This window comes from Chenopodium album, chromosome 27, assembly GCF_948465745.1.
Source record: "Chenopodium album chromosome 27, dcCheAlbu1.1, whole genome shotgun sequence".
Taxonomy (NCBI): Eukaryota; Viridiplantae; Streptophyta; class Magnoliopsida; order Caryophyllales; family Amaranthaceae; genus Chenopodium; species Chenopodium album.
The window spans coordinates 25,679,106-25,704,329 of NC_137860.1; the positions used below are offsets into that span (position 1 = coordinate 25,679,106).

The 25,224-nt window shown below is 32.8% G+C and overlaps 3 protein-coding genes and 1 pseudogene across 3 annotated transcripts; 1 reads left to right on the forward strand and 3 right to left on the reverse strand.

Moving 5' to 3' along the window:
* Nucleotides 1-1,857: 1,857 nt before the first annotated feature.
* Nucleotides 1,858-3,888, forward strand: LOC145618918 (secoisolariciresinol dehydrogenase-like). The gene is made up of 2 exons (XM_081673533.1): nt 1,858-1,895; nt 3,120-3,888. Exons 1-2 carry the CDS (start codon nt 1,858-1,860, stop codon nt 3,886-3,888), a joined length of 807 nt encoding a protein of 268 aa, XP_081529659.1.
* Nucleotides 3,889-4,455: 567 nt separating this feature from the next.
* On the reverse strand, nt 4,456-9,213 carry LOC145619846 (borneol dehydrogenase, mitochondrial pseudogene; annotated as a pseudogene).
* Nucleotides 9,214-10,621: 1,408 nt separating this feature from the next.
* On the reverse strand, nt 10,622-12,322 carry LOC145619847 (acyl-acyl carrier protein thioesterase TE3, chloroplastic-like). Its single transcript, XM_081674540.1, has 4 exons — nt 12,223-12,322; nt 11,684-11,793; nt 10,946-11,041; nt 10,622-10,843 (listed from the first exon to the last, which is right to left on the reverse strand). The coding sequence occupies exons 1-4, from the start codon at nt 12,320-12,322 to the stop codon at nt 10,622-10,624; spliced, it is 528 nt and encodes a 175-aa protein (XP_081530666.1).
* Nucleotides 12,323-18,621: 6,299 nt separating this feature from the next.
* On the reverse strand, nt 18,622-21,677 carry LOC145619848 (acyl-acyl carrier protein thioesterase ATL3, chloroplastic-like). Its single transcript, XM_081674541.1, has 5 exons — nt 21,475-21,677; nt 21,246-21,346; nt 19,124-19,236; nt 18,918-19,013; nt 18,622-18,732 (listed from the first exon to the last, which is right to left on the reverse strand). Exons 1-5 carry the CDS (start codon nt 21,675-21,677, stop codon nt 18,622-18,624), a joined length of 624 nt encoding a protein of 207 aa, XP_081530667.1.
* Between the last annotated feature and the right edge of the window lie 3,547 nt (nt 21,678-25,224).

Consider the following 25,224-nt stretch of genomic DNA (forward strand, 5'->3'; position numbering starts at 1 on the left):
CAAGTGTTTGTTGTCCCGACTGCAAAACGCCAAATTTATTGAGCTAGGAAGGCTTCAACTTACACCGTCACCAATCCGTTTATAACTTAAACCTCTTACTATTAGAACCGTTTAGGACCCAAACCGAATTATAAATGCACAAAATACCGAAATCAAACCAATCGATCTGAACCGAACCGAAACTGACCTTCTAAACACTTGAACCGGTTTAAACCAAAATTGTTTCATCCGACCAAAACTAAAACCGAAATCAAAACCGAATTATCAAACCGTTTTAATAATGCTATGGACTTGACATGGGTGTATATAAAAATAAATTCTTGAGCTCATCCTAGGTGAAACAAAAAGTATGCATGCTTTGCTAGAGTTTTCTCATGCTTTGTCCTCTATCAATTTCCTCGGACCTGCCAATAGACAAAGGTAACGTGCGTAGTACTTTTTCTTTTTCTTTTTTTTTTTTTAATTTTTTTTTTTGATGGGTAATGTGCATTGCACTTTGTTGTGAACATTTTTTTTTTTTGAAAGATGTGAACAATTTATACTACTTCCGGTTTTTATTACTCGCAATAAAGGGGTATTATTTGTGAGATATAAAATATTGCTTTGTTGCGAATAATAAAAACCGGAGGTAGTATTATTGTTAAGTGGGTATGTAAATTTTTTTAACTACAACAGAAAGATATAACGACAAATTTGTTACCTTGACTGGGTATATATCATGTGGAATTTGTTTTTAAAATACAGTTAAAAAGATATAACAACAACTAACAAGTGGAGGTAGTAATTATTATAAACGCAATAGCTTAACTATTAATGCAATAGGTTAATTTATGAAGAAAATAAATTAATAATGTACTGTTCATTTTCCTTTGTCATATACTGATATAGAAAAATAACAAGTGACTTTAGTAAATGACTTAAGTTTTCGAGGAGAAAAGTTCGTTCTTTCAAACATGGCCTATTAATCCCAATATGAACACGTTGTTATTCCTATAAAATAATGACGAGTATCTTTCAAACATGGCCTATAAATACCTCGCCAACTGAATATGAAACATCACAATTTTCAGAACAAAAAAAAAAAAAAAAAAAAAAAAACTCCCTCTGATCACATATCTTGTTCAACGAAAACAAATATTTATCAACTAATCTATTTATCCATATTTATTGGTAAGTTACTTTCTACTTAATTAATACACTTGATAGTATGTGATCTGAGCTTTGCTTTGGATGACATATATATATATATATATATATATATATATATATATATATATATATATATATATATATATATATATATATGTATGTATACATGTAGATTTATAGAACAGATTTTTAAATATACATGTAGATTCATAGAACAGATTTATTTATAGCTAAGATGGTAATAAATGTGGTTTCCATTCAATTAAGTTTGGTGATCAAATATCATTATATGTATTTCTAATTTATGATCTAACGGATAATGATTGTTCAATAATGATGATGAAGCATGATACTAATGTAAGAAAGGGTACAGTACACATGAAACAAAAAATTTTAGATACATTTCATAGTTTAGATATTAATAGATCATCTATAAATACTCGTAGGCTTTTAACATTTGATATGCACCAATTTGGAGAAAATCTTGTTATTATTAAAAAAGTTCAATACTCGATCAATTTCAAGGTAACTGATAACAAACGTGCTTACCAAGTAATATTGTAAGCACTTTAACATTGCATCTTATTCGTTATATAGTGTTTTATACACATGTTATACAAGTTGAGTACACGTTAAAAATTCTCTTTATCATAAATTTAGATAATGTAGATATTCACTTATTTCTCCTTTCTCTGTATATATAGGGATATGGCAAATTTCTCAAAATTTTCTGCTGTCGCGAGAAGGTAAGCAATTTTTATTTTTTTATTTTTTTCTTTTTTTCTTTTTCTAATTTAATCTGTAACAATTATTATTAGTTTGGACATATATTGTACCCATTGGGAGAGAGAGTGATTGAATCATATGCGAAAGAAAGTTCAATTGGTGAAACAAAAAGTTAAATATTCGTATGAAATTTATTTTTAAAAAACTTGAAAAGTAGTAATAAATTTTGATAAATTCACCCTATAAGAGGAAGTTATATCAGCTAACAACTTAGATATTTGTTAAATTACTAACAAGGGATGAGAGAAAAAGGAAGAAAAAAGAGGAGAAATGTAAGTGGTGTGTACTATACCTCACACACTTTATGCTAGACTACATAACTCAACCAGCTATTCATGTGGGTAAAATAAAAGTGATGAAAATAGGACTACTTTTAAAGAGTAAGTATAGGCCCATATCGGATATGGTCCATACCAAATACTTTTTTTCGTTTTTGTTTATACTGTTATTTTTGATAAATATATTGTTATCATTGATTTTATACTGTTATTTTTTATTCTATACTGTTATTACTCTAGTGGATTTTCAAAGAAGAAAGAGAAAAAGAAGAAAGAGCGTTATTTTTAATTATACTATTATTATTGATTTTTATACTATTTTCGTCCCTTGGTATGGACCATGCTACGCCTCCATTTTAATAGTGCGCTGCCATTGCCATTAGTAGCTTAAAACATGTCATAAAAAAAAATTAAATACCGCTGAAAGTATTTTTGGTATTACTACAAGAATATGTAGTATCAAAGAAATTTCTAGTTTCGTTATTTTTTTGTAAACGGTAAGGATAAGGACCCTGACGAACTTCAATCCTCACAGATTTTTTGGCCCGATATTTGCGTGTCAGACACTTTGAGAGGGAGGGGGGAAGGGTAAGGGATCCCCCACCCTTAAAGTGCCTATAGTGGGGATTCAACCCCCTACCTCAAGATTGGAAGGTAAAACCTTACCGCTAGACCAAGTATAACTTGGTTCATAAATGCCATGCATGGTAGACATTTTGCTAATGCTCATGCTTAGCGGATAGCACTACCTCCACCAAATAAAAATGTTTGAAATTTGATAGGAATTTCATGACGAATACTAACAAGATTTCATCAGAAGAACAAATAGGATTGGAAAGATTGAGTAGCTCGTTAAATTTCATTTGTGGATAGCAAGTGGTATTCATATCCTCATATTATTCACAGGTTGGAAGGTAAAGTAGCCCTCATTACCGGAGGCGCCTCCGGAATTGGTGAATACACTGCTAAACATTTCTCTAAACATGGTGCCAAAGTCGTAATTGCTGATATCCAAGATGACTTAGGCCAATCTGTCTGCAAGGAAATAGGCACATCATTAGCCTCATACGTTCATTGCGATGTCACGAATGAAAGTCACATTCAAAATGCAGTGGACTCAACGGTATCCCAATATGGAAAACTCGACATCATGTTCAACAATGCAGGTATTACAGGCATATCCAAGCCTAACATTCTCGACAACACCGAATCCGAGTTCAAAGAAGCGTTGGGGGTGTATCTTGTTGGTCCGTTTTTGGGTACAAAGCATGCGGCTCGAGTAATGATCCCGGCTAAACGGGGTACCATTATCAATCATGCAAGTATTTCCTCTATTATAGGAGGTGCGGCATCTCATGCCTACATTAGCTCGAAACATGGCGTACTAGGTCTTACAAAGAACACGGCTGTGGAGCTTGGAAAATATGGGATTAGGGTGAATTGTTTGTCACCATACGTGGTTTCGACTCCGTTGACAAGGAGCTTCTTTAAGTTGGATGATGAAGGATTTGCTAAAGTATACTCAAATCTCAAAGGGGCTCATTGTACTTTAGAGGATGTGGCGGAGGCAACTTTATTTCTTGCTAGTGATGATTCCAAGTTTATTAGTGGCCATAATCTTGTTGTGGATGGTGGATTTACTGTTATGAATCGAGGATTTTGTATGTTTCAATAGCTCAAGCAGTAAGAAGGTCTTATGCGGTTATGCCCGATTAATGAAAATGAATTTTCTTACCGAACATTTATCGAAAATAAACTAACATTTGTGTGGTTAGCTCAAAATAAGCCAACTTTTTGTTTAACTTAAAATAAGTCAATTTATAAAAGATACTACAGTATTTCTTTTAATAAGTTAAATAACTTACAACCTACTAAATAAGTCAACTCCCAATCAGCTCCCCTGCCACCCGGCCGCTGGTCGGAGACTATCCCCTCCTTTTTTTCCCGATGCCGGCGACCCAACCTCACTTCCTTTCCTCCAAACCACGACACCCCATCCCTCCCGTTCCACTTTCCCGCTTCCTCATATCCCCACTCCAACCCCTCTCTCTCCTTCGTCATAAATTCATTGAAAAAAAAAAAACAATAACACATCCATCAATTAAAATAGAAATTGAAAGAAAATTTTTAGATAATCGGACATAAGACCTTATTTTTATTGAGCTCTTATATATGAAAATTACTTTTTATTAATCGGACATAAAACCTTATTTTTATTGCCTTATTATTGCTTGACTATTACAATTATTATTGCTTGAGCTATTCAAACATACAAAATCCTCGATTCATAATAGTAAATCCGCCATCCACAACAAGATTATGGCCACTTATAAACTTAGAATCATCACTAGCAAGAAATAAAGCTGCTTCCGCCACATCCTCTATTGTACACTTAGCCCCTTTGAGATTTGAGTATACTTTAGATAATCCTTCATCATTTAGCTTAAAGAAGCTCCTTGTCATTGGAGTCGAAACCACGTATGGTGACAAACAATTCACCCTAATCCCATAATTTCCGAGCTCCACAGCTGTGTTCTTTGTAAGACCTAGCACACCATGTTTCGAGCTAACATAGGCATGAGATGCCGCACCTCCAATGGTAGAGGAAATACTCCCATGATTGATAATGGTACCCCGTTTGGCCGGGATCATTACTCGAGCTGCATGCTTAGTACACAAGAACGGAGCAATAATATTCACCCCCAAGATTTCTTTGAACTCAGATTCAGTGATGTCAAGGATGTTTGGCTTGGACATACCTGCAATGCCTGCATTGTTAAACATGATGTCGAGTTTTCCATATTGAGACATCGTTGAGTCTACTGCATTTTGTACGTGGCTTTCATTCGTGACATCGCAATGGACGTATGAGGCTAATGATGTGCCTATTTCTTTGCAGACAGATTGGCCTAAGTCATCTTGGATATCAGCAATTATAACTTTGGCACCGTGTTTAGAGAAAAGTTTTGCTGTGAATTCGCCGATTCCGGCAGCACCTCCGGTGATAAGGGCCACTTTGCCTTCCAACCTGTAAATTATAAACGTAAATATGTACTACTTAGTATCCACAAATAAAATTCAACAAGGAATTCCGTATCTAGCTACTACTACTACCTCCGTTAAGTTTTAGTTGTAAAAAAGGAATTTTTTATGTATCACAATTATTAATACCTCTTAAATGTGATATAAAAATTAGCGGAGATAGTACATAAAGTGTTTTTAACTTTAACTCCATTACATCGTACTTCCTTTGTATTAGAATTATTAACACAGTTTGACTTTTTTTTACTATTGATCATCTATTACTTTTTACTACTTGATACACCTTTTCAAATATTGTCATGTTAAATGTTGTTACTCCTCTGTTTTTTGAATGTTATACTTTGACCGACACATAGTTTTAGGTAGATTAATTGACTTTTACTTTTACAAAAAAAATAAAATAAAAAAATGTAGGGTAGTTAGGGTATTAATGATTAAAAATTACTCCTATAAAAAAAGATACTGAGATTAATATTTTATGGAAAAGTAAAGGATGTGAGATATAAAAAAGATTAAAAGAAGTCGGAAATATTGCTTACCTTCTTACTATGCCAGAAAAATTTGAGAAATTTCCCATATGCCTATGCATAGAGACAAAGGAAGAATTAGACACTGTTGAGATACTAAGCTCTTATTAATAAATCACACAATAATACAATATATTATGCATATTCATCACATAAAACACACTAAATAAAGAAAATATAAGATGGAATATTAAAGTGATAACGAGATTTATTGCTTGGTAAATAAGCTTGTTACGACAATATTGAGTATTGATGCCAAAAGAAAAAAAAATGTTACTATACAAATCTCCAAATAAATGTTGAAATCTTGAAATGAAAGGATCGTAAAACTTAAAACCCTTTTTAATGATAGTAAATGTTATGACGATTTTGTATTAAAATTGAAATATGCAAATGAAATAAGTACTAAAATTTTATAATGTATCGTTATTATCGTTCAAAAGTGTTTTTAAATAAAAAAATGTTTCTAATTGTGTAGGTGCTCATAATTAAAATGCTCAATAAATATTTTTAAAATAACCCATTATTAAGAGAAATCAAGTTACTAATGAAAAAGGATAATATATTTATTGGAGCTCACAATTAAAATGCTAAAAATTATATATAAAAAAAAACCATTACTAAGAGAAATCAACTTACCAATGAAAATGGATAACTAGACTGGTTGATGAATATAATATTTGATTTTATAGAATGAGATTTGAGAGTGAATTAAATTTCTGAAAATTGTGATGCTCCATACTCCGTTGGTGAGGTTTATATAGGCCAGATTTGAAAGATACCTGCCATTAATTTATAAGATTAACGACGCGTTAATGATGGGTTTAATTATCTAATTACACCATGCAATACTAGCTTTCCCTCTACCTAACTAACTTTTCTCTATCAAACTTTGGTCATTTTCAAAAGTCACCTGTTATTTCTCAGATATACGAAGAGGCATGATAGAGCAAATAAATCGATCACGGCCTTCATCCGTCAGTTTATGTTTTTGATTGAGTTGATAATTTAACAGTTTATAAGGAAAGAACAGATTCAAGACGTAAATTAAAGATATCTGCAAGGAGATATAATTTTATAATTTTATTTTGTGTGGAATAATATAAAGCATGAAAATTACAATGAGAACATGTTAAGAATATGTAGCAATAATATTATAGGCAGTCACTACAACAACCCACTTAACTTTTTACTTCCACTCTCATTTCAACTCCCTGGCACCCAGCATGGAGAATGGAATACTTTAGAACTAGAGAACAGCCGGGAGTTGGTCAGTGTAATTTTGTCTTTTATTAGTCAAGGTCCACTATTCCTTATAAAAATAATATTTATTCGACTTATTGAACAAGTTGCTCCTTTTATTATTACGAGTAACTTTTTTTATCTTTTCATTAATCATTTACTTCATCTCTTTTAATATATGTGCATTTGATTGTGTATGTATGCCTACGGTTTGTTTGGATAACAAAGTGGAAGAGAAAAGGAGAGGGAAAATGAATTGTTTCATTTCCGATCCCTTCCCTTTCCTAACCAAAGAAGGAAAGATGAAACCCTTCTTTTCTCTTTTCTTTAATTTTTTTCCGATTCTCTCAATCTAAATAATGTGGTGGTAATATATTTGATTTTATCCCTACCTTTTAGAAAGGATGAGAAAACACTTAAGAATAGTGTAAGGATAAATATATCCTTAATATGTTTGTTTATCTATGTCCCTTTTGATATGATGTTAATTGTCTCTAAATTTTTCATTGGATGATTTAATAATTTAACTTATATGAGTAGTGTTTAGAAATTAAATTATACCCTCTTAAATGTATATGTAATTAATTGCCCTTATTAAGGTTGATTGTCTCTTTTAAACCCTTAAGAATAGTGTGCGGACATTAAACCCTTAAAAATATATTTTTACATAATTTTTCTCATGATGTTACCAGCAATAATTGAAAGAGCTCCCTCAAAAATGGCAAGTTGTGGCGCACTGCACGTATCGCTCGTGTTTACTCAACTTAATATTAGTAAACATTATGTATATGTAAAGGTAAAATTTATTATGATAATATGTAGTGTGAATAAGGTTCTGTTATATTCATCTTATTTAAGCTAAATTATTATAAATTAAATTTGATTTTTATTGAATATGTAGGATTTCCATGATTATTACTTTTTACTTATAACGCATTATTAATCGTTACATTATTTTTTTCTCATTATGAATATGTAAACATTATAAAATTACAATTTCATAAAAGTTTAAACTGAAGCAAATCTAAAAGATCTCAAATGACTATATTTTTCCTTACTTGTTGTCAAAGTATAGTACTAGAATATATTTGTATCACGAGTAGTGTTGCAAGAAAAATAAACAGAGGACATTCTTGCAAAACATTAACTTTCTTTCACTTAGGATGAGTCGATAATTAGAAGTAACCCTAATTAATCGGCACCTCACAAAATTATACTCACTAGGAGTGAGAGGAAGGATAAACATCAGTTGAATTGGTAGATTGAACAAAATTATGCTAGTTGGAGTTATAATTGATTCTAATTTCAAGTGTTGTATGCTTCAAATAAGAATTTATTCTCTTACACGCCAAGAGGAAGACTTCTTGGTGCAGTGGCACAAGTGGTAACCTTACATCCTCGAGGTGCAATTCTCATCAGCAACGAACAAATTCGACCCTTTACCCCTTTAGGGCATTACCAGCTAGGTTTTATATGATTAGAGCCTTCGGTTGGGCCTAGTTGACCTTATTATGGAAAAATAAAAAATAAAAAATAAAAACATGTAAACACTTCAAATATAATACACATCTAAAGAATGAAAACATGCACTTTTAATAAATAAAAACATGTAACCATTCTAATGGAAAAAGAAGTAAAAATTAATTAAATTCATTTCTCAAAGGTTTTATTTATTAAAATCTTACTATCTTATTTTGTGGTACATAGTCACAATATAAAGTTACTTGCATAGTTAATGTATACAACATTTATTATTTATTATGAATTTTGAAATATTGACGAAATTATGAATCAATTTATATTATTATTATTTTTGTTGTAATAGTCTTTTTTACGTTAGTTATGAAAGAAAATCTCAACTATAGCCGTGAAGTGCATTGCATGAGACCTAAAGTAGTATTTCTTAAAATCTTGAATGATGATGATCAATAGTGTTTATCGGGTAATTTCTAGTTTATCTTCTTGAGATACTGGGGTTAAACTCGTTCGCGCAAGAACTTAAGGGTAAATGTGACTTTTTCATTTTCCTAGTTTATTTTGAAGCTACCAGGCGTTATGTATTCTCGTTGACGGAATGTTAACGAGGTATCCCTCCTGTTAAGGAGTTACCCTCCTGAATTTACCACTTCACGACCTCCTGTATAGGTTCTCCTTCTTCCTCCATCCATTCTCCATTCTCTCACCTCCATCAATGGAAATAAAAAACCTTCAACGTAGAAATCAAAATGCAGGTACATCTTTAATGGAGGTGGAAGTCAAACCCTGCCCTTGAGGGTTAACCAAGCCCTAATTTCTTGTCAAGAATGTGAACACTGATTTTAAATAAACCCTAAAAACTGAAAAAATGTGAATAAGCCCAATATAAGCCCTAATTTCTTGTCAAAAATCAGTGTTTTAGGTTTTAGAGTTTTAGGCTCTGATACCATGTCAAGAATGTGAATCCTTAGTCAGTGTATTACGTATAAGGGTATATTTATACAACCTAGGATCGGGCTAAAACATAAGCCCAATATAAGCTAAATACATAAGCCTAGCTCAACATTTCTCCATTTTTTCTAGGGTTTTTCATTTGATTTGGCGGTAAAGCGACCGGGAAGGCTAAGGAGGTTAAAGACTACGGCCGGGGGCGACGAGATCCGGAGACAACTACATACAGCGATTTGAACTAAACTTCACTTTCATTCAAGTTTTCCGACGGAATCCTCCAATCAATTCTGGAACCTTGTACTGTAAGTGAAAATTTTCTAATGTGGAGTAACTTTGGTTGTAACGATAGCTTGGATGGATGTTGAAGAACGACGTTAATTACCATTTCACACCGTCTAAATGGTTCCACATCAGCAGTATGAGTGAATGCTATAGTCAGCACTTCTTTTCATTAAAGTACTATTACTTTACAATTCTCAATGAGCTATAATTTCATAAATGCCATTAGAGAAACGAGCCTTGTTTCTCAAGAAGAGAAACTGGGGTGCCCCAGTGTTTATATCAATCTATTTCATTGTAGATTTGTAGAACACTTAAGAGATAGCTAGTATCGAGTTGTGTATTAATGGAGATCATTTGAATTGCCAATAGTCTGTGTGAATAGTATGGATGGAACACATTCGATTTCAGGATAGTGATGCTTTGTCACACCACGAGATAAATAAGATAAGTTTGTTTATTACTTCTAAATATTTAAAGTTGAAATTTAGATTTAAATTTATTGTTTGCACTTCAAAAAATGAAATAAATCAAATTTCATATCTAAACTTAATAGTCATACTTCCAAACAACAATCTATGTTTACTAGCTCAAGTGATTATCTATTTATTGAATTATGCCTTGATCTCAGAGATCCTATTTCGGATATCAACTTTTCTTAATCTACCCATTTTGTTAATCAAAGACATTATTGATTTGAGTTTCGTGTTGATAAATGTATGTGCCAGTCAAACTGGAGTAACAATTATTATCCATTTATATATATAACATACCCTGACTACACACAATTCACAAGTACACATCCTACAAAACATATTCCAAATTGCAGAGCTCCATAGACCTTCTATAACACACAAATTGTCCGACATACATTATCAATATTGCTCCTAATCATGCTCTAAATGACCCTACTGTTGCTTCACAAACATTTGGAATGGTCATCAACCCGTTCAACGGCGAGGGAGCAGTACACATAGCATGATCAATAAGCGTTGCGCCTGCCTCTTGATGCATCATAAGCTGTCGTAACTTGGATTTTACCTCTGCAGGCATACGAACAGGACGGTGATTTTTGCCAAGAAGAACAACCACTGATTTTGCTTCAAGGATCGGCTGTTACATAAAAAGTTGTGGAAGTTGTTAATCAAGTAGCAAGCTAAAACAAGTTAAACAACAATATATAACAGCTAGTAATAGAGCCAGAAGAAATCAAACCTCGTTATTTGGTAGCTTGTAGATATAATGTTCAAAGAATATTCGAGCAGCCGAGTATTCAGAAACCTTCACCTTCAGGACAAACTTGTCTCCACTCTAGATTACACGAAATTAGCGCACAAGTGCGGAATCAATTAAGTGAAAGCCATAACGAAATATCGTACTTTACATGTACCATGTAAATAATGGAGTAATGGAGTCAATTGACCCCATTTAAAAAGTAAAATTTTGGGAATTTTCTTTAAAATATTTTAGATTTTATTCATAACTTGTTATAAAAATTACAACTACTATAACCTATACTTTTTATTTGGATCCAATAAATTAATCTTACATATTATATTAAAATTGTCAAAATGGTGTAAACAATAAGGGGCTGAATGTCCGAAGGAGTAGTTAATTTGCAACATACGCTTTTGTCAAAAAAAAATAAATAAATAAAAAAAATTGCAACAATACACCACTAAGTTTGGGCTGTCTATCAATGACAAGTTGACAACCTACCCTAACATAGACTGGTGTACCCTCAGATATTTTCAGTATAACTCTTTCCTCTCACATACTCTGTATCATTTTAACAAATTCAACCCAAACTTTTAAAAAATCATGTCGGTCAAACAGTTGCACTTATAAACAACTGAAGGAGTACTTTACTTTCTACACTCAATAATGCAAATTAAACAGCCCAATATACAAAGTATAATTCAGTGAATAAGGTCCAAATGTGCATATACGTACCTTAAGAGGTGCGAGGAAATTGAGAGAAAGTTTTGACAACGCTAAAGCACCACCGTTACTCTCCACTGTTTTAGCATCCAGACCAATGCTTTCTAATACCTCATGATGTGCTGTTTATAATTTAATAAACATCAATGGATGTGTCAATTATCCATAAATAGTCTCATCGAACCAGCATTTTAATAATACATCACTTATATTCCTTTTCTTTTTAATAAGTTAAATCATTGTAAAGTTGCATGCACACTTTTTTAAAAAATAATGAAAAAAAAATAGAAAATGAAAATTAAAAATTCCTAATTTTTTTTTTTTTTTTTTTTATCCCTAATTGGCTAAAGCAGGATGTGCATAGTCACCTATACACCTAATATATTTACTTATTTATACCAAAAAAAGTGAATTTTTTGTATGCAACCACACCATATAACTAACATAAATGCATGTTTTTGTTACGTAGTAGTAAATTTTTGTATGCAACTAACCCACAACATATAACCAACATAAATGCATATTTTTGCTACGTAGTAGTATGCACTTACCAAGTTGACAATAACTAGAATAGACCGCATTGTTAACAACACCATATTGATCCAATTCATAGTCCCTTACTTTGAGTTCAATCTCTAGAAACCCACTCATCCTAGCAATAAGAATAATACACATAAAATATTGAGTTAGTAGAATGTTATTAAGAGTGTCAAAAAACATAAAATAACTAATATTACTCCGTATAAACTATGACTTTCACCAATTGATCTCTTGTTACATACGGAGTATTTTACAATTATATACTTAAATTATGAATTAAGTGAACAAATATAAGTGATAAACAAAAAGATGAGAGGAATTACTGATTCGGTAAACATTGTTGAGGAATAAGTGAGGAACGATGTGGTGAGCAGCATCGGAGGCTAAAATTGGACGATTGAGATAGTGAGAGAGGGTGATTTTTAGAAAAAATTGGTTGACGACAACAAAAATTTAAGGAATTAGGTTTTTCATGTGACATTACATGCGTTGGTGTGACTGTGAAGCTAGATAGGGCTTGTAGTGTAGTCATTTTTGGTATAAGTATTGTTGTGTGTAGTTAGATTATAAGATATGAAGAGTGAAAGAAAAGAGGAAGATGAAGATATGTTTGCAATAGGTTGTGACATTATATAGTAACGAGCCATAATTAAGAACATTTTAATCATGTGTTTAGTTATAATAATAGTCTATTAATAAAGTAAGCAAATTGTAGAGATTTTAGAGGGAGAAAGTGAGAGGAAGATGAAGAAAATCAAAAGGACGAGAGATCATTGGAGAAAATAAATAAAATTATCCGAAGTTTTAGTCACGTTTGGTCACGACTAAAAATTTGGTTTTAAAATAAGTCAATGGGAAAAACTTTAATTTATTGCCCAAAAAGATTATTAACGTGTCGTTTCTTTTTGAGAAAAGATTATTACACGTTCTAAAATAAATGTCTCACTTGAAATAACACAGAGTTTAAGAATAATCTGTTTAATTGTAGGATTACTCGTATAATTTTTCCTTCCGTTCTAAAATATATGTCCCACTTTGATGGTTTTTACACTATTCACATACATTACTTTGACTAATGTTTGTGCTTTGTACATAAGATTATATATGGTTATATTAATACTTGTTAGAATCGTATAATGTATTATTTTCGCATATCAATTAATTTTAAAAAGGATTTTTTGTAAAAAACTACCTTTTATAATCCATTTTTTGCGAGAAACTACCTCAAAAACGAAATGTTGTAATTAACTACCTAATAAAATACAAAATGTTGTAATTGACTACCCTCCACGGAAAGTCAAGTTTGACTTTATTTTCCCGGCGTTGACCTGGACACGTGAGGGTCACGTGACCTTTAAAAAAAAAAACCCTCCTTTTTTCCCTTATTCTCCTCCCAGTTCACGAATTCCCCTCATTTCATCCCCAAATCCCTAATTTCAATTCGAATCTCCCTTCTTCTTATCAATTTCCTCCTCAAATTGGGTAATTAAACCAGAAATCGTTCTGCTTGTGTGATTTTGATGGTGTATGCTGGAATACCCTTTTGAATTGCTTATCCTATTATTTTTGTGTTCTTTGTTTTAGGTTTGACTCAAATTTTTTTTGCGATTTGTGAGTGTAGGTGTGAATGGCTTCACCATCCAACGGCAAGTGTAAGTGTGGAATTCCCATTGCGAGGGTGACATCGTGGACGCATGATAACCCCGGAAGGAAGTTTGAAGCTTGTAAGTTTTATAATCCCGAAACTAATCGAAGGGGTTGCAAATACTTTCGTTGGGTGGATGAAGGGATAATTGATTGGCAACGGGATATTACCAATCAACTAATTTCTGAAAAGCATATTCTGAAAGGTGAGGTTGCTGTATTGAAGAACAGAGTATGCTGTCTTGAAGCTGAAAAGAAGAGGTTAATGGATGAAGCAGAGCACATGAAACTGAAGTTGAAGAAGAAGAATTCTGGTGAATTTAGTGCTGGAGGAAATTTAGCTTTTGTTGTTTTTGTATCTGTTGTAGTGAGTTTCCTTATGGTGAAACTCTTAAGTTAGGTTGTTCCAGCCTCTGTTTTTTAGGTGTTTTAGCAGCCTAATATGTAAGCTAGAGTGTTTAGGATTGTACTATGCACTGTATGTTGGAATGTTTAATCCTAATGATTAATTCGTAATTAGATATTTGTGTTGTGGTAAATATATCATCACACTGAAAATTTAGAAAGTAAATGATGAGATTTAAACCATTGATGAACACTCCAAAATAAGCATCCAAGTTTGAACAGAATATTGGATCTTACATATAATCCAAATTGAACAAAAGACAGGACATCTTCCAAAAGATAATGTTTCAAAAGACTTGGTTCTAAATACAGAATCTAAAAAATACATAATGCATCATGGTTTTGCTGCTGTGCTTGTTTGAGATGAGAGCACTTCAACCATACTCTTGTGCTTCTTTGGCTTTGGGTTCCCTTTTGGTGCAGCTGATTTTCTTGGTGCAGTTGTTGTAGTTGTTGCAACAGTTGCAGTAGTTGCTGTTCTTGGAGGCATTGACTTCCTTGATGCAACTGATGAAGATGGTTGGGCTGTAACAGTAGTTGTAGCATCTGTATTCTGCCCTTTTTGCCCTTTTCATGAATTCAGACAGTTTCCAACTTGGTGAATCCCTCCACTCATCCAAGAATCTTTCAGCCAAGTATTCTGCTGTTACTTTGTTATTCTGATGTTGCCTACCACAAACATGCTCTAAATTAAGGCTTTTCAACTGAAATGTTTCCTCTCCTTTCACCTTAGATCCATGTATCCTAAACCTGCACTTTCTAACAGCTTCACAAGTGCAAGGAACAAATCTGTACTTTATCCATTCACACTCACATCTATTTCTGCAGTACATAGTCACCCTCTTAGCACCATTATGTAGGAAGTAGTAGTTGTACTGATTTTCAACAGCATGGTACCTCAGTGCCTTCCTAAACACATGAACAGAAGGGAATTTTTGTCCTAAAACAAGCTTAATCTTTCCCTTAAAGTCAACTGATGGGTTAAACACAGGGTAATGGAATCCCTTCTCATCATCACTGCCATCCAAGCTCCTAACATCTTCATCTGACTCATTCAAATCAACATCATCACCTACCAAAATATCTTCCCTATGAGCCTCACTTTCTTGTTCTGCCTGACCTGAACTGATCACCAATGTCCCTCCTAAACTCCTGTTTACCAACTCATCTAAGCCCTCATCAACATTATCAGCAAATAAATCATCATCACTATCATCATCATAATCTCCCTCACTTAATATAACATCAGAATCATCCTCATCAGTTTCCTCAACCACATCATCCTCTTCTCTTATGGTGTGCACAACAGAAAGTTCTGCCCATTTTTTTTGATCTACAAGAGGTTTTAGATCTGACTCTAGTTTTAGTTAAGCTTGGTGTCTTTTTTTTGGATAGTGTTAAAATTGAAGTAGAAGAAAGAGGCAACTTAGAAGTGGTGTTGTGGTTATCTAGTTCAGATCTAGGGTTTTCAATACTATTTGGTAGGCCCCTCATATTTGGTGAGTCAATGTTATGCATGAGATTCCCATGTTCCCCACTTTCCACCTCACCCTGCTCGCCCAACTCATCCATCTCACTGTCAACCCCTACCTCATTAACACCCTCAGCATTGTTAGTATGAGTAACATATAAATTGTACTAACCATCAGGCTCAGGGGAATCCAAAAAGTCAGGGATATCTCTATCACTTTTTATCTCCTTCCTCCCATTGTACAAAGTACAACCTCTCATTCTAAACCACAATTGTCCTACAGTTGCATACTTCAGCTTGTTTTTAATCCAATCAGCAAATTCAAAATAACAAACTTCATAAACATCAGGATGCAAAGCAAGACCATAGTAATTATCCTCCCCCTTTTCATAACTAGTTTTCTTACTCCTTTTCTTAGTGACAAACACACCCCCATAATACAACCTAATGTTAATTGGACCTTCCATCAGTCTATACCAAAGATAGAATATATTATCTTGACCATTAAACATGTTGCAATTAAAGAAATAATCCTACTTTAAACCAGATTTCAGCATAAAAAATTAACATACAACCACACTATAACTCATCTTCCCCATGCAACTAAACACTTAATCAGACAACCATACATATCATTAAACTAATGGTACACAAACCCCCAAAATTAAACAAGTATAAAAATCGCACCAGCCCTTATTTTCAATTGAAAACATCATCAAATTCAAAATAAAGTAAACACCATACCTGGGTTTTTGAATTAATTGCCACCTGGTCCCCTCACCACCTCCACGTTTGCGTGTACCAGAGCCTTTTGCCATTGAAAACGAAACAAAGGTACAAAATTTGTCAGATCTTGAAAGAGATGAACAGTGCGTATTTTTTACTTGAAAATGAAATAACAAAGTTCAAACTTACCAAAAAAGGTTAATTGATGCTAAGTATTCAATGCCAAGTTGAATTCGCCATTAATTTTGCTCAGAGCTTCTGCAATTTAGGTCTAATCAGTGTTGTTGAGCAATTGGTAATGAGGAGAGAGAAGCAACAGTAAGTTTTCGAAGGAAGAGGAGGGAGAATAAGGGAAAAAAGGGGGGTTTTTTTTTTAAAGGTCACGTGACCCTCACGTGTCCAGGTCAACGCCGGGAAAATAAAGTCAACTTGACTTCCGGTGGAGGGTAGTCAATTACAACATTTTGTATTTTATTAGGTAGTTAATTACAACATTTCGTTTTTGAGGTAGTTTCTCGCAAAAAATGGATTATAAAAGGTAGTTCTTTACAAAAAATCCTTTTAAAAATCTACTATATAATTTTTAATGTTCTGTGTTATCAAATGTCATTTGTTGGTCAAATCAGGACACTTAAAAATAGAGGGACTATAGTGCAAATATAGTGAGTGAGCGAGTAAGTGATTTAATCATTTTAATAAAAGGACGATGTGGATAATGAAAAAGAAATATATTAAGTGGATATTATCATAAGAAAGAAAAATATGCTTCACATGTATTGTGGAATTTGATATATACATCCGGATGCATCGTATACCCAACTAACCCTCAATTACCTCAAGATTAGTTTTTTGTTTTTTATTTGATGATTAAATGAAAGAACAATAATCAAAATGAGAACAAAATACTCATTGGTATACGGTGTATCTGTACTAAAGTACTGATATAATTGATTCCAACGGTTTAAAAACGGTCAACAAGATAAGTACGTGATGTGGGCATTTATTTTGGTATAGGAGAATTAGAAAGCATTACTCCGCGTTAAACCAATTTATATAGAAGGAAATTTCTGGGTATTGCCGTATATTAATAAAATAAAGTAACTTAATTAAGATAGTAAAAGCAAATCAGTTACGAGCTAAGTGTTCCACGTTGGAAAACTATGTGATATATTATTGTCCAAATTTCATTTTACTATATCTATTTATTTATACGTAAGTTGAACACTTACGCTTCAATTTTGGAGTGGGAAACCAAGTTGGCTACTTTAGGTGGAAGAAATAGTTTATGAAAGCTTAGGCTTTGATTGCTTTACTTGCGTGCAATATAATAGAAATAAAATAACAGTATTTTGTTTTACTCACATATTGAGGCGTGGTCATTATACGTTTTTTGAAATCGTCATCTTGTAACAAACTAACATCTACACCATCCATCGATCTATTGATTTATTTGAGCTTCATGGCTTACATGTAAACTTGTAACATTAAATTTGTAGAGAACAAATTGCATAATTTAACCGTTCAATGCCCACCAAGACACGTCCACCACCCTTCACCATGACCACCACCACGACCAGCACTTCTACGTTCAAGCTCTTAGCTAACCCTTATCCACTTCTACGTTCAAGCTCTTAGCTAACCTTAGCCATAATGATCCACCAACAACTTCAACTACCCTTTTTCCGGCACTACTAGATGCATGCATGGTAGACGTAGACCCCAATCCCACAATCATAGAGTAACTATCACTACTAGTAGTTTATTAGAGTTGTAATGTGAAACGAATTGAACTAAGCTGTGTATATATTATCTGAATTATTTATATATAGCCATCATTGGCTTACACAACATATTAAAATAAAATAGTTGCACTTCCTCTATTTTAAATTAATTACAACACTTTATTATTTACACCAATTTCTAACTAATTTCAACTATTCTCTTAATGACTATAACAAATCAAATTGCGCAAAACTAAATATTCTAAAACACACAAATTGTCAAATATACGTGATCAATATTGCTCATGATCATGCCCTAGACAGCTAGACGAGCGATCCTACTGCTTCTTCACAGAGATTTTGAATGGTAATAAACCAATTCAATGGCTCGGAAGCAGTAGACATAGTATGATTAATAAGGGTCGTCGAACCTCCTTGATTCATCATAAAGACTTAATAAATTGTCTTAACTTGGATTCTATCTCTGTTGGTATACGAACAGGACGATAATTTTTGTCAAGAAGTACACCAACTGATTTTGCTTCAAGGACCGGCTGTTACACAAAAAATTATATGGAAGTTGTTAGTTAAGTAGATAACAACTACAAGTACAACAGTATATGGTTGAGACTCAGATATATGTTATATACTCTAATAGGACGTTATTTAATTTGTAACATGCACATACCATATGAAAGATAAAAGGATGCATTTATTCTTAAGGGGCAAGAAATTAAACCTCATTATTTGGTAGCTTATAGATAAAATGATCAAAGAATACGCGAACAGCCGAGTAGTTAGACACCTTCACCTTGAGCACAAACTTGTCTCCACTCTGGATAACGCAATATAAGCACATACATACCTCAATAAGTAATTATCGATAAATCTTCATTGAGCCATAAAACAAGCCACCACAAAAGATGTAACGCATTGCATACGTACCTTGAGAGGTGCAAGAAAAGTAAGGGAAAGTTTTGACAACGCTATTGCAGCAACACTACTGCTCTCGTCTGTATTAACACTGAAACCAACTCTTTCCGAAATCTCATGAATTGCTGTATATATATAACATCAATGGATACGTCAATGATTGTCTATTGCAAATGTCAATAGTCTATCTACCCGCATCATTATTTTCCTTTTTTAAATTAAAATTTTATAATAGTCGTTTGAAATATAACTATCATAATATTTTAATAATTACTTATTTCATAATTGACATATTTTTCTCCAAAAAAAATTTGGTACAAAATATCTAGTATTATCAACATTTTTTTTTAATTTAACAATTTTTTAGTTTCATTACCTGTCTTACATAGAAGTTTTACAAATATTGCACCATTTCTATTAACTTTAGACAAAAATATCTCTGTTTACACTGCAAATACCCAACATACCCTATTTTTTTTTTACATTTATTCTTTAGTTTATATTTACATCACATGGACAATTTTGTATCTTTACCTTTCTCTCTTCCTCTTTTCCACTATCAAAAATTATTGTGTCCAACTTATATGGTGCAATAAAAAAACGGTGGAAGTATTATTTTATTAGCTCATTTTCGGTGTGGCTGGCTATACCGTGTGAACAGGGTTACTTATATTAAGGGGTCACTTATTCATGGGTGACTCGATCACTTCGGGATTACTCAATCGGTTAGGGATTACTGGGTCGAATAGGGGTTACTTGGTTGGTTAGGGGTTACTCGGTCATGGGTTACCAGACTTACCACTGAATAAGTAATTTTAGCCACACAGTGTGGCCAACCTCATATAAAAATTTGTATAAGATTCTCGAAAAATAAATACTTTTTTTATGTTAGATTACAATTTTTAAAAATTATATACTTCCTCCGTTTCTATTTACTTGCAACACAGCCTTGTGGCACGTACTTTGAGGTCGGGTTTATGTGATGTAAACGGATAAATTATTCATTATAATTTTTACAAGTGATACTTAACCCCATTCGATCTAATCTTCGTGTAAAAATTATATTGATAAAATCGCTCGTTTACCCTCACTAATCATCTCCTAAAACTGCGTGCCTAAAAGGTGTGTTGCAAGTAAAAAAAACGGAGGAAGTATATATTTCCAATTGTGTCCATTTTATAATATGAAGAAATAAACCAGTATAAACCGATCATATTGTTTAGAATTTATTAAAATAATGGGAGTATTAGGATTTAAATATTTTAACTCATATCTAATTGAAGTTGATTATTAAAGATATGCATTACATATCATAAGCATCAAAATGTAAGATCTAAAGAAGAATGACGGAAGTAGAGCTGACAATTCGGGTATTCAAGTCGGGTTTGGGTCTGGTCAAATTAGGTCTCGGGATAAATCAGGATCAAGTTATGTCGGATTAATCTAGTTTCAGATCAAGTTTAGGTCGGGTCAATTTCAGTTCAAGTTATAACGGACCGTTCGCCTTTTCTGATATAGATCGGGTTCAATTCGAGTTAAAATTAGATATGGTTCAAATTCAGGTTCGGGTTGTATTGAGTCGGGTTTAAATGGGTTAACAAGATGGTACATTCGGGTCAGGTTAGTGTTGTGCCGGGTTTTGGCTCAAATTCAATTCTAATAAAAATCGATGTGGTCAAGTGAAACTATATAATTACGCCTTCCATAATTTGATCAAGCATCATCAAGATTTTATTAAACCTATATACGAGTGTTAGAGAACAAAAGGTATATAAGCTGAACAAAAATTTTATTAAATTAGACTGAGGGTTTACATAATTATACCAGCATATAAGCTGAATAATAGGTATATGAAATTTTATTAAACCTTCCATGACTCGGGTACATGTTTTAATTGGGTCGGGTACTAGTTCGAGTTCAGATTTTTTTCGAGTCTGATTAAATTGGTTGACGGTAGGTCATAAAGTATTGGATCAAATCGGTTTTCGGTTAAGGTTAGGTCAGGTTCAGGTTAGGTTACAGGTCACTAGTTTCACCCCATTGTTCGAGTACAGGTTGAGTTTAGATCATTGCTAGTTCAGGTCGAATTCTCGAGTTGGGTCAGTTTTTGACAGCTCTAGATGGAAGTACTTACCAAGTTGACAATAAATTGAGTAGACCGCATTGTTAACAACACCGTATTGATCCAATTCGTAATCACGTACTTTGAGTTCAATCTCTAGAAATCCATTCTTTCTGGCAATAATCATAAATATTATTACAAAATATGATGTATTAGTACATTAAGAGTGTTTAGAATGATATTAATTAAACACTAATAATTGTCTAATAGGTAAAAGGTTAAACAAATAAGAATAACATACTTATTTGGAAAATGTTGTTGATGAAGTGAGGAACGATTTGGTGAGTAACAACGTACGCTGAAATCGGACGATTGGGATGATGAGAGAGGGTAAATATTAGAAAAAATTGGTTTGCCACAACCAAAATTGATGGAACTAGGCTTCGGTGACATCGCATGTGTAGGTGTAATTGTGAAGCTAGAAAACGCTTGTAGTAAAGGCATTTTTATAGCAAGGTTGTGTAATAAGATAATATAAGAATGAGCGTAATGAAATTATAAGAGGATGATGAAGAAATGTTTGCAATAGCTAATGGCATTATATAGTAACGAGCAATAAATGTGAACAATTAAACAAATATTTAGGGTCTGTTCATATTTACTGAATTGAGCTGAACTGAACTGATTGGAGCTGAACTGAACTGAACTGATTGAAACTGAACTGAACTGAATTGAGCTGAAATGAATATTTTATGTGAGAGGGAAATTAAGAGCTGAACTGAACTGAACTGAACTGATTGGAATTGAACTGAACTGAACTGATTGGAGCTGAATTGAACTGAACTGAACTGAAATTAAGTAAATGTGAACAGGCCTTAGTATTAGTATATACTATGTATTTATTTAATCTATTAATAAAGCTAGCAAAGAGATTATAGTGAGAAGAATTCTTCTTAGTAAAGTATAAATTACGTGATTATAACAACAAAAAAGTCAACGGGTGAAGTCAATGGTAAACTTTATTTTTTGCCGGAAAATAATGTTATAAACTTATAATGTATTATCGCGTGAGTTGTAACAATTATTAGGGTAAAGTTCCACGAAGTATATATTTTCCTAAAATAGCTAAATAATTATTAAAAATAAAAAATAATCTTACTATGTTATCAATCAATTAATCCCTTGTGTGTACTCCTCCAAGATATGGAGTAATTGACCAAAAGTTTATTTTGTTATAGGTGGAAAACAATGTGGCTAATTAAAGTCCTAATTAAACTATGTTTCAAAAAAAAAAAAAAAAAAAAAAAAAAAAAGAGTCCTAATTAAACTTTATCTCATTTTATGATACGTAATTTTTTTTCTGAATATGTACACGATACATGAGAAAGTATTAATTAAATTGACGTAATAAGACCTTGCATATTTGCATGTGACATCACATGCATGGCTATGGCGTGAAGCTGAAAAAGGATTGCAGTATAAGCAATTTTGTTGCAAGTATTCTTCATTCTCTACTTATGTGTAGATGCGTAGACTGCATGTGTAGTAACTAGTAAGATAAGTAAGAGCAAGAAAAGATAAATGTGAAGTGTTATTTGCAATTACTAGTAGAGGTGTCAAACCCGAACCGACCCGAAAAAAATTATCCGTTTCGAACTGTAATCGATCTGATTTGATCCGAGAAATTCAAGACCCAAACCCGATCTGTAACCGAACTGAACTCAACCCGAATCCGAACTTGACCCGATTTGAACTTAACCCGGCACCGATTTGATCCGACCTGAACTCAACCCGGATCCGATTTGACCCGACCTGAACTCAAACCGAACCGATTTGACCCGACCTGAGCTCAACCCGATCCGAAATTGACCCGACAAATAACCGATCATATCCGATCTGTTTTGACCCGAACTGATATTAACCCGGCCCGATTTTAACTCAATTTGATTTTTACCGATCCGAATTTAACCCGACCATAATTGATTATTGACCTTTTTATTCAAGTTCTTATACTATATATTTACTAATTATTAATAAGTTAACTTTTTTACTACAAAGAAATAGTCTGCTAAGTTTACTACAAACCCATCACGTGAGACAATCTGATCAAAAAGTAGGTGGGGTCCACATAATGAGCTCTCTCTTCCTATCTCTCTCCTTTTCTTTTTATCTCTCTACCATGTGTTTTTAGAATATTTTAATCATTGTTATGTATTTACAAATACATAACATTCCTTCATTACTACTTCCTCTACAATTGTACATTATCCTAGAATTATAGGCGTTATACATCGTATGGTTATATACAAATTACATACATATGCAATAATTTATGCTCAAATAAAATAATGTACATTGTAACAATTAACTAGCAATATGTATAATGTCAAGTTTTTAATATAAAAATTGAATTAGTAATAAAGTAATTCTAACAACTCTAACAAATATCTTATACAAATTGAATTAGTAATAAACTAAACTAATAGTACAGAACTCATAACCTCGTAAGATTGTACAATTGATGATGAGTTGTAACTTTGTAATAACCTTAAAAAATTGATATTCTTTTTTGTATATATCACCATATGTAACTATTAATCGTCAATATATCACTAGCTCGGTCTCACTTATATAGGTATTATAAGTTTTCGATAATTATTCAATCTCAATTTTCCCTTAAGATAAAAATTATACATAACTTGATCAAATGAGAAAACTAAAACTTCGTGCTTCGTAATTAATAATCATATTGAACCAATAATAAGGTAGAAACTCAATAATATCTTTAGATTAAAAATAACCTTATTTGGATATGAATTTGGTCAGCTCGACCAAAATCCAGCCAAACACAAAAAGGAATCAAATCAAAACTGACCATTTAATGAATCAACGGATCAACCTTATCTTAATCAAACCAAATTTGACCGAACCGAAATCATCCGAACCGAAATCAACCCGACCCAAATTCTTCAGACCCGAAGTCATCCGGTTAAACCCGATCCAAATTTATCCAAACCGAAAGTGAACCGATCTGGAGTTGACCCGACCCATATCCGACCCGGACTCGATAGACCATGACCCGAATTTGACCCGATCCGAGTTAAAAGGATAATTTTGATCCGAACATATCCGACCCGAACAGACTTGACCCAAACTCCATCCGATCCGGTTATTCGAATTGACACCTCTAATTACTAGTGGCATTTATTGCCATTTGCCAAGCAATAATTGAAAATTTTAAGCTAGAGTAGGATGTACCAATCCAGCCTTTCATTTTTTTTTTTTTTTTTTAAAAAAATAATCGGAAGACGTAGTAGTGTTTTGTAAATAATCATTTGTTAGAAATATCCTTTTAAGTGGTCGATTTTGTGACAAAGAGTCAAAGATCCTTATAATATTGTCGATTTGTGACAAAGGTCCTTATAATAAAATGTGACATATAAGGTCCTTTTATCACACTTGGGTTGTAAATACAGTCTTTTGACCAGATATTATTCATTGACTTTTTTTTAGACCAAAAAAACTTTTAAAATCCTTATTTTTTAAATATCTTTTCCCACTTGGTTTAAGTTTGAGAATTAGGGTTCGTAGAGAGAAAGGAGAAAGGGAGCTGAGAAATAAGGGTGAGTTGGAGGAAAAGGGGGAAAAAGTTTAAAAAAAATGATTGTTAAAGGTTGATTTAGACGGAAAAAAAGGTCGATCACCAGAATTCAGTCAAAGGACCCTTTTTATAACCTTACTGTGATAAAAAGACTTTATTTGACACCTTTTTTATATAAGAAACTTTACCACAAAGTCAACTAATTAAAAGGACCTTTCTAACAAAATTTCCTATTCATCCATTCAACTACTCTCGTGATGTAATAGTAACTAGGCATCTCTCCTGATCCATCTCTTCAACAATCTCTATTTGTGAAAGCTACCCAATTTGCATGATTTTTTTACTTAATTTAAAATTGTCACATTCAAAGCTCCGTAATCGATCGCTAAATCAAAGTTCACCTCAAAGCATTACAACAAAGGTTTATATGCAGACAATTCTAGGACTTTG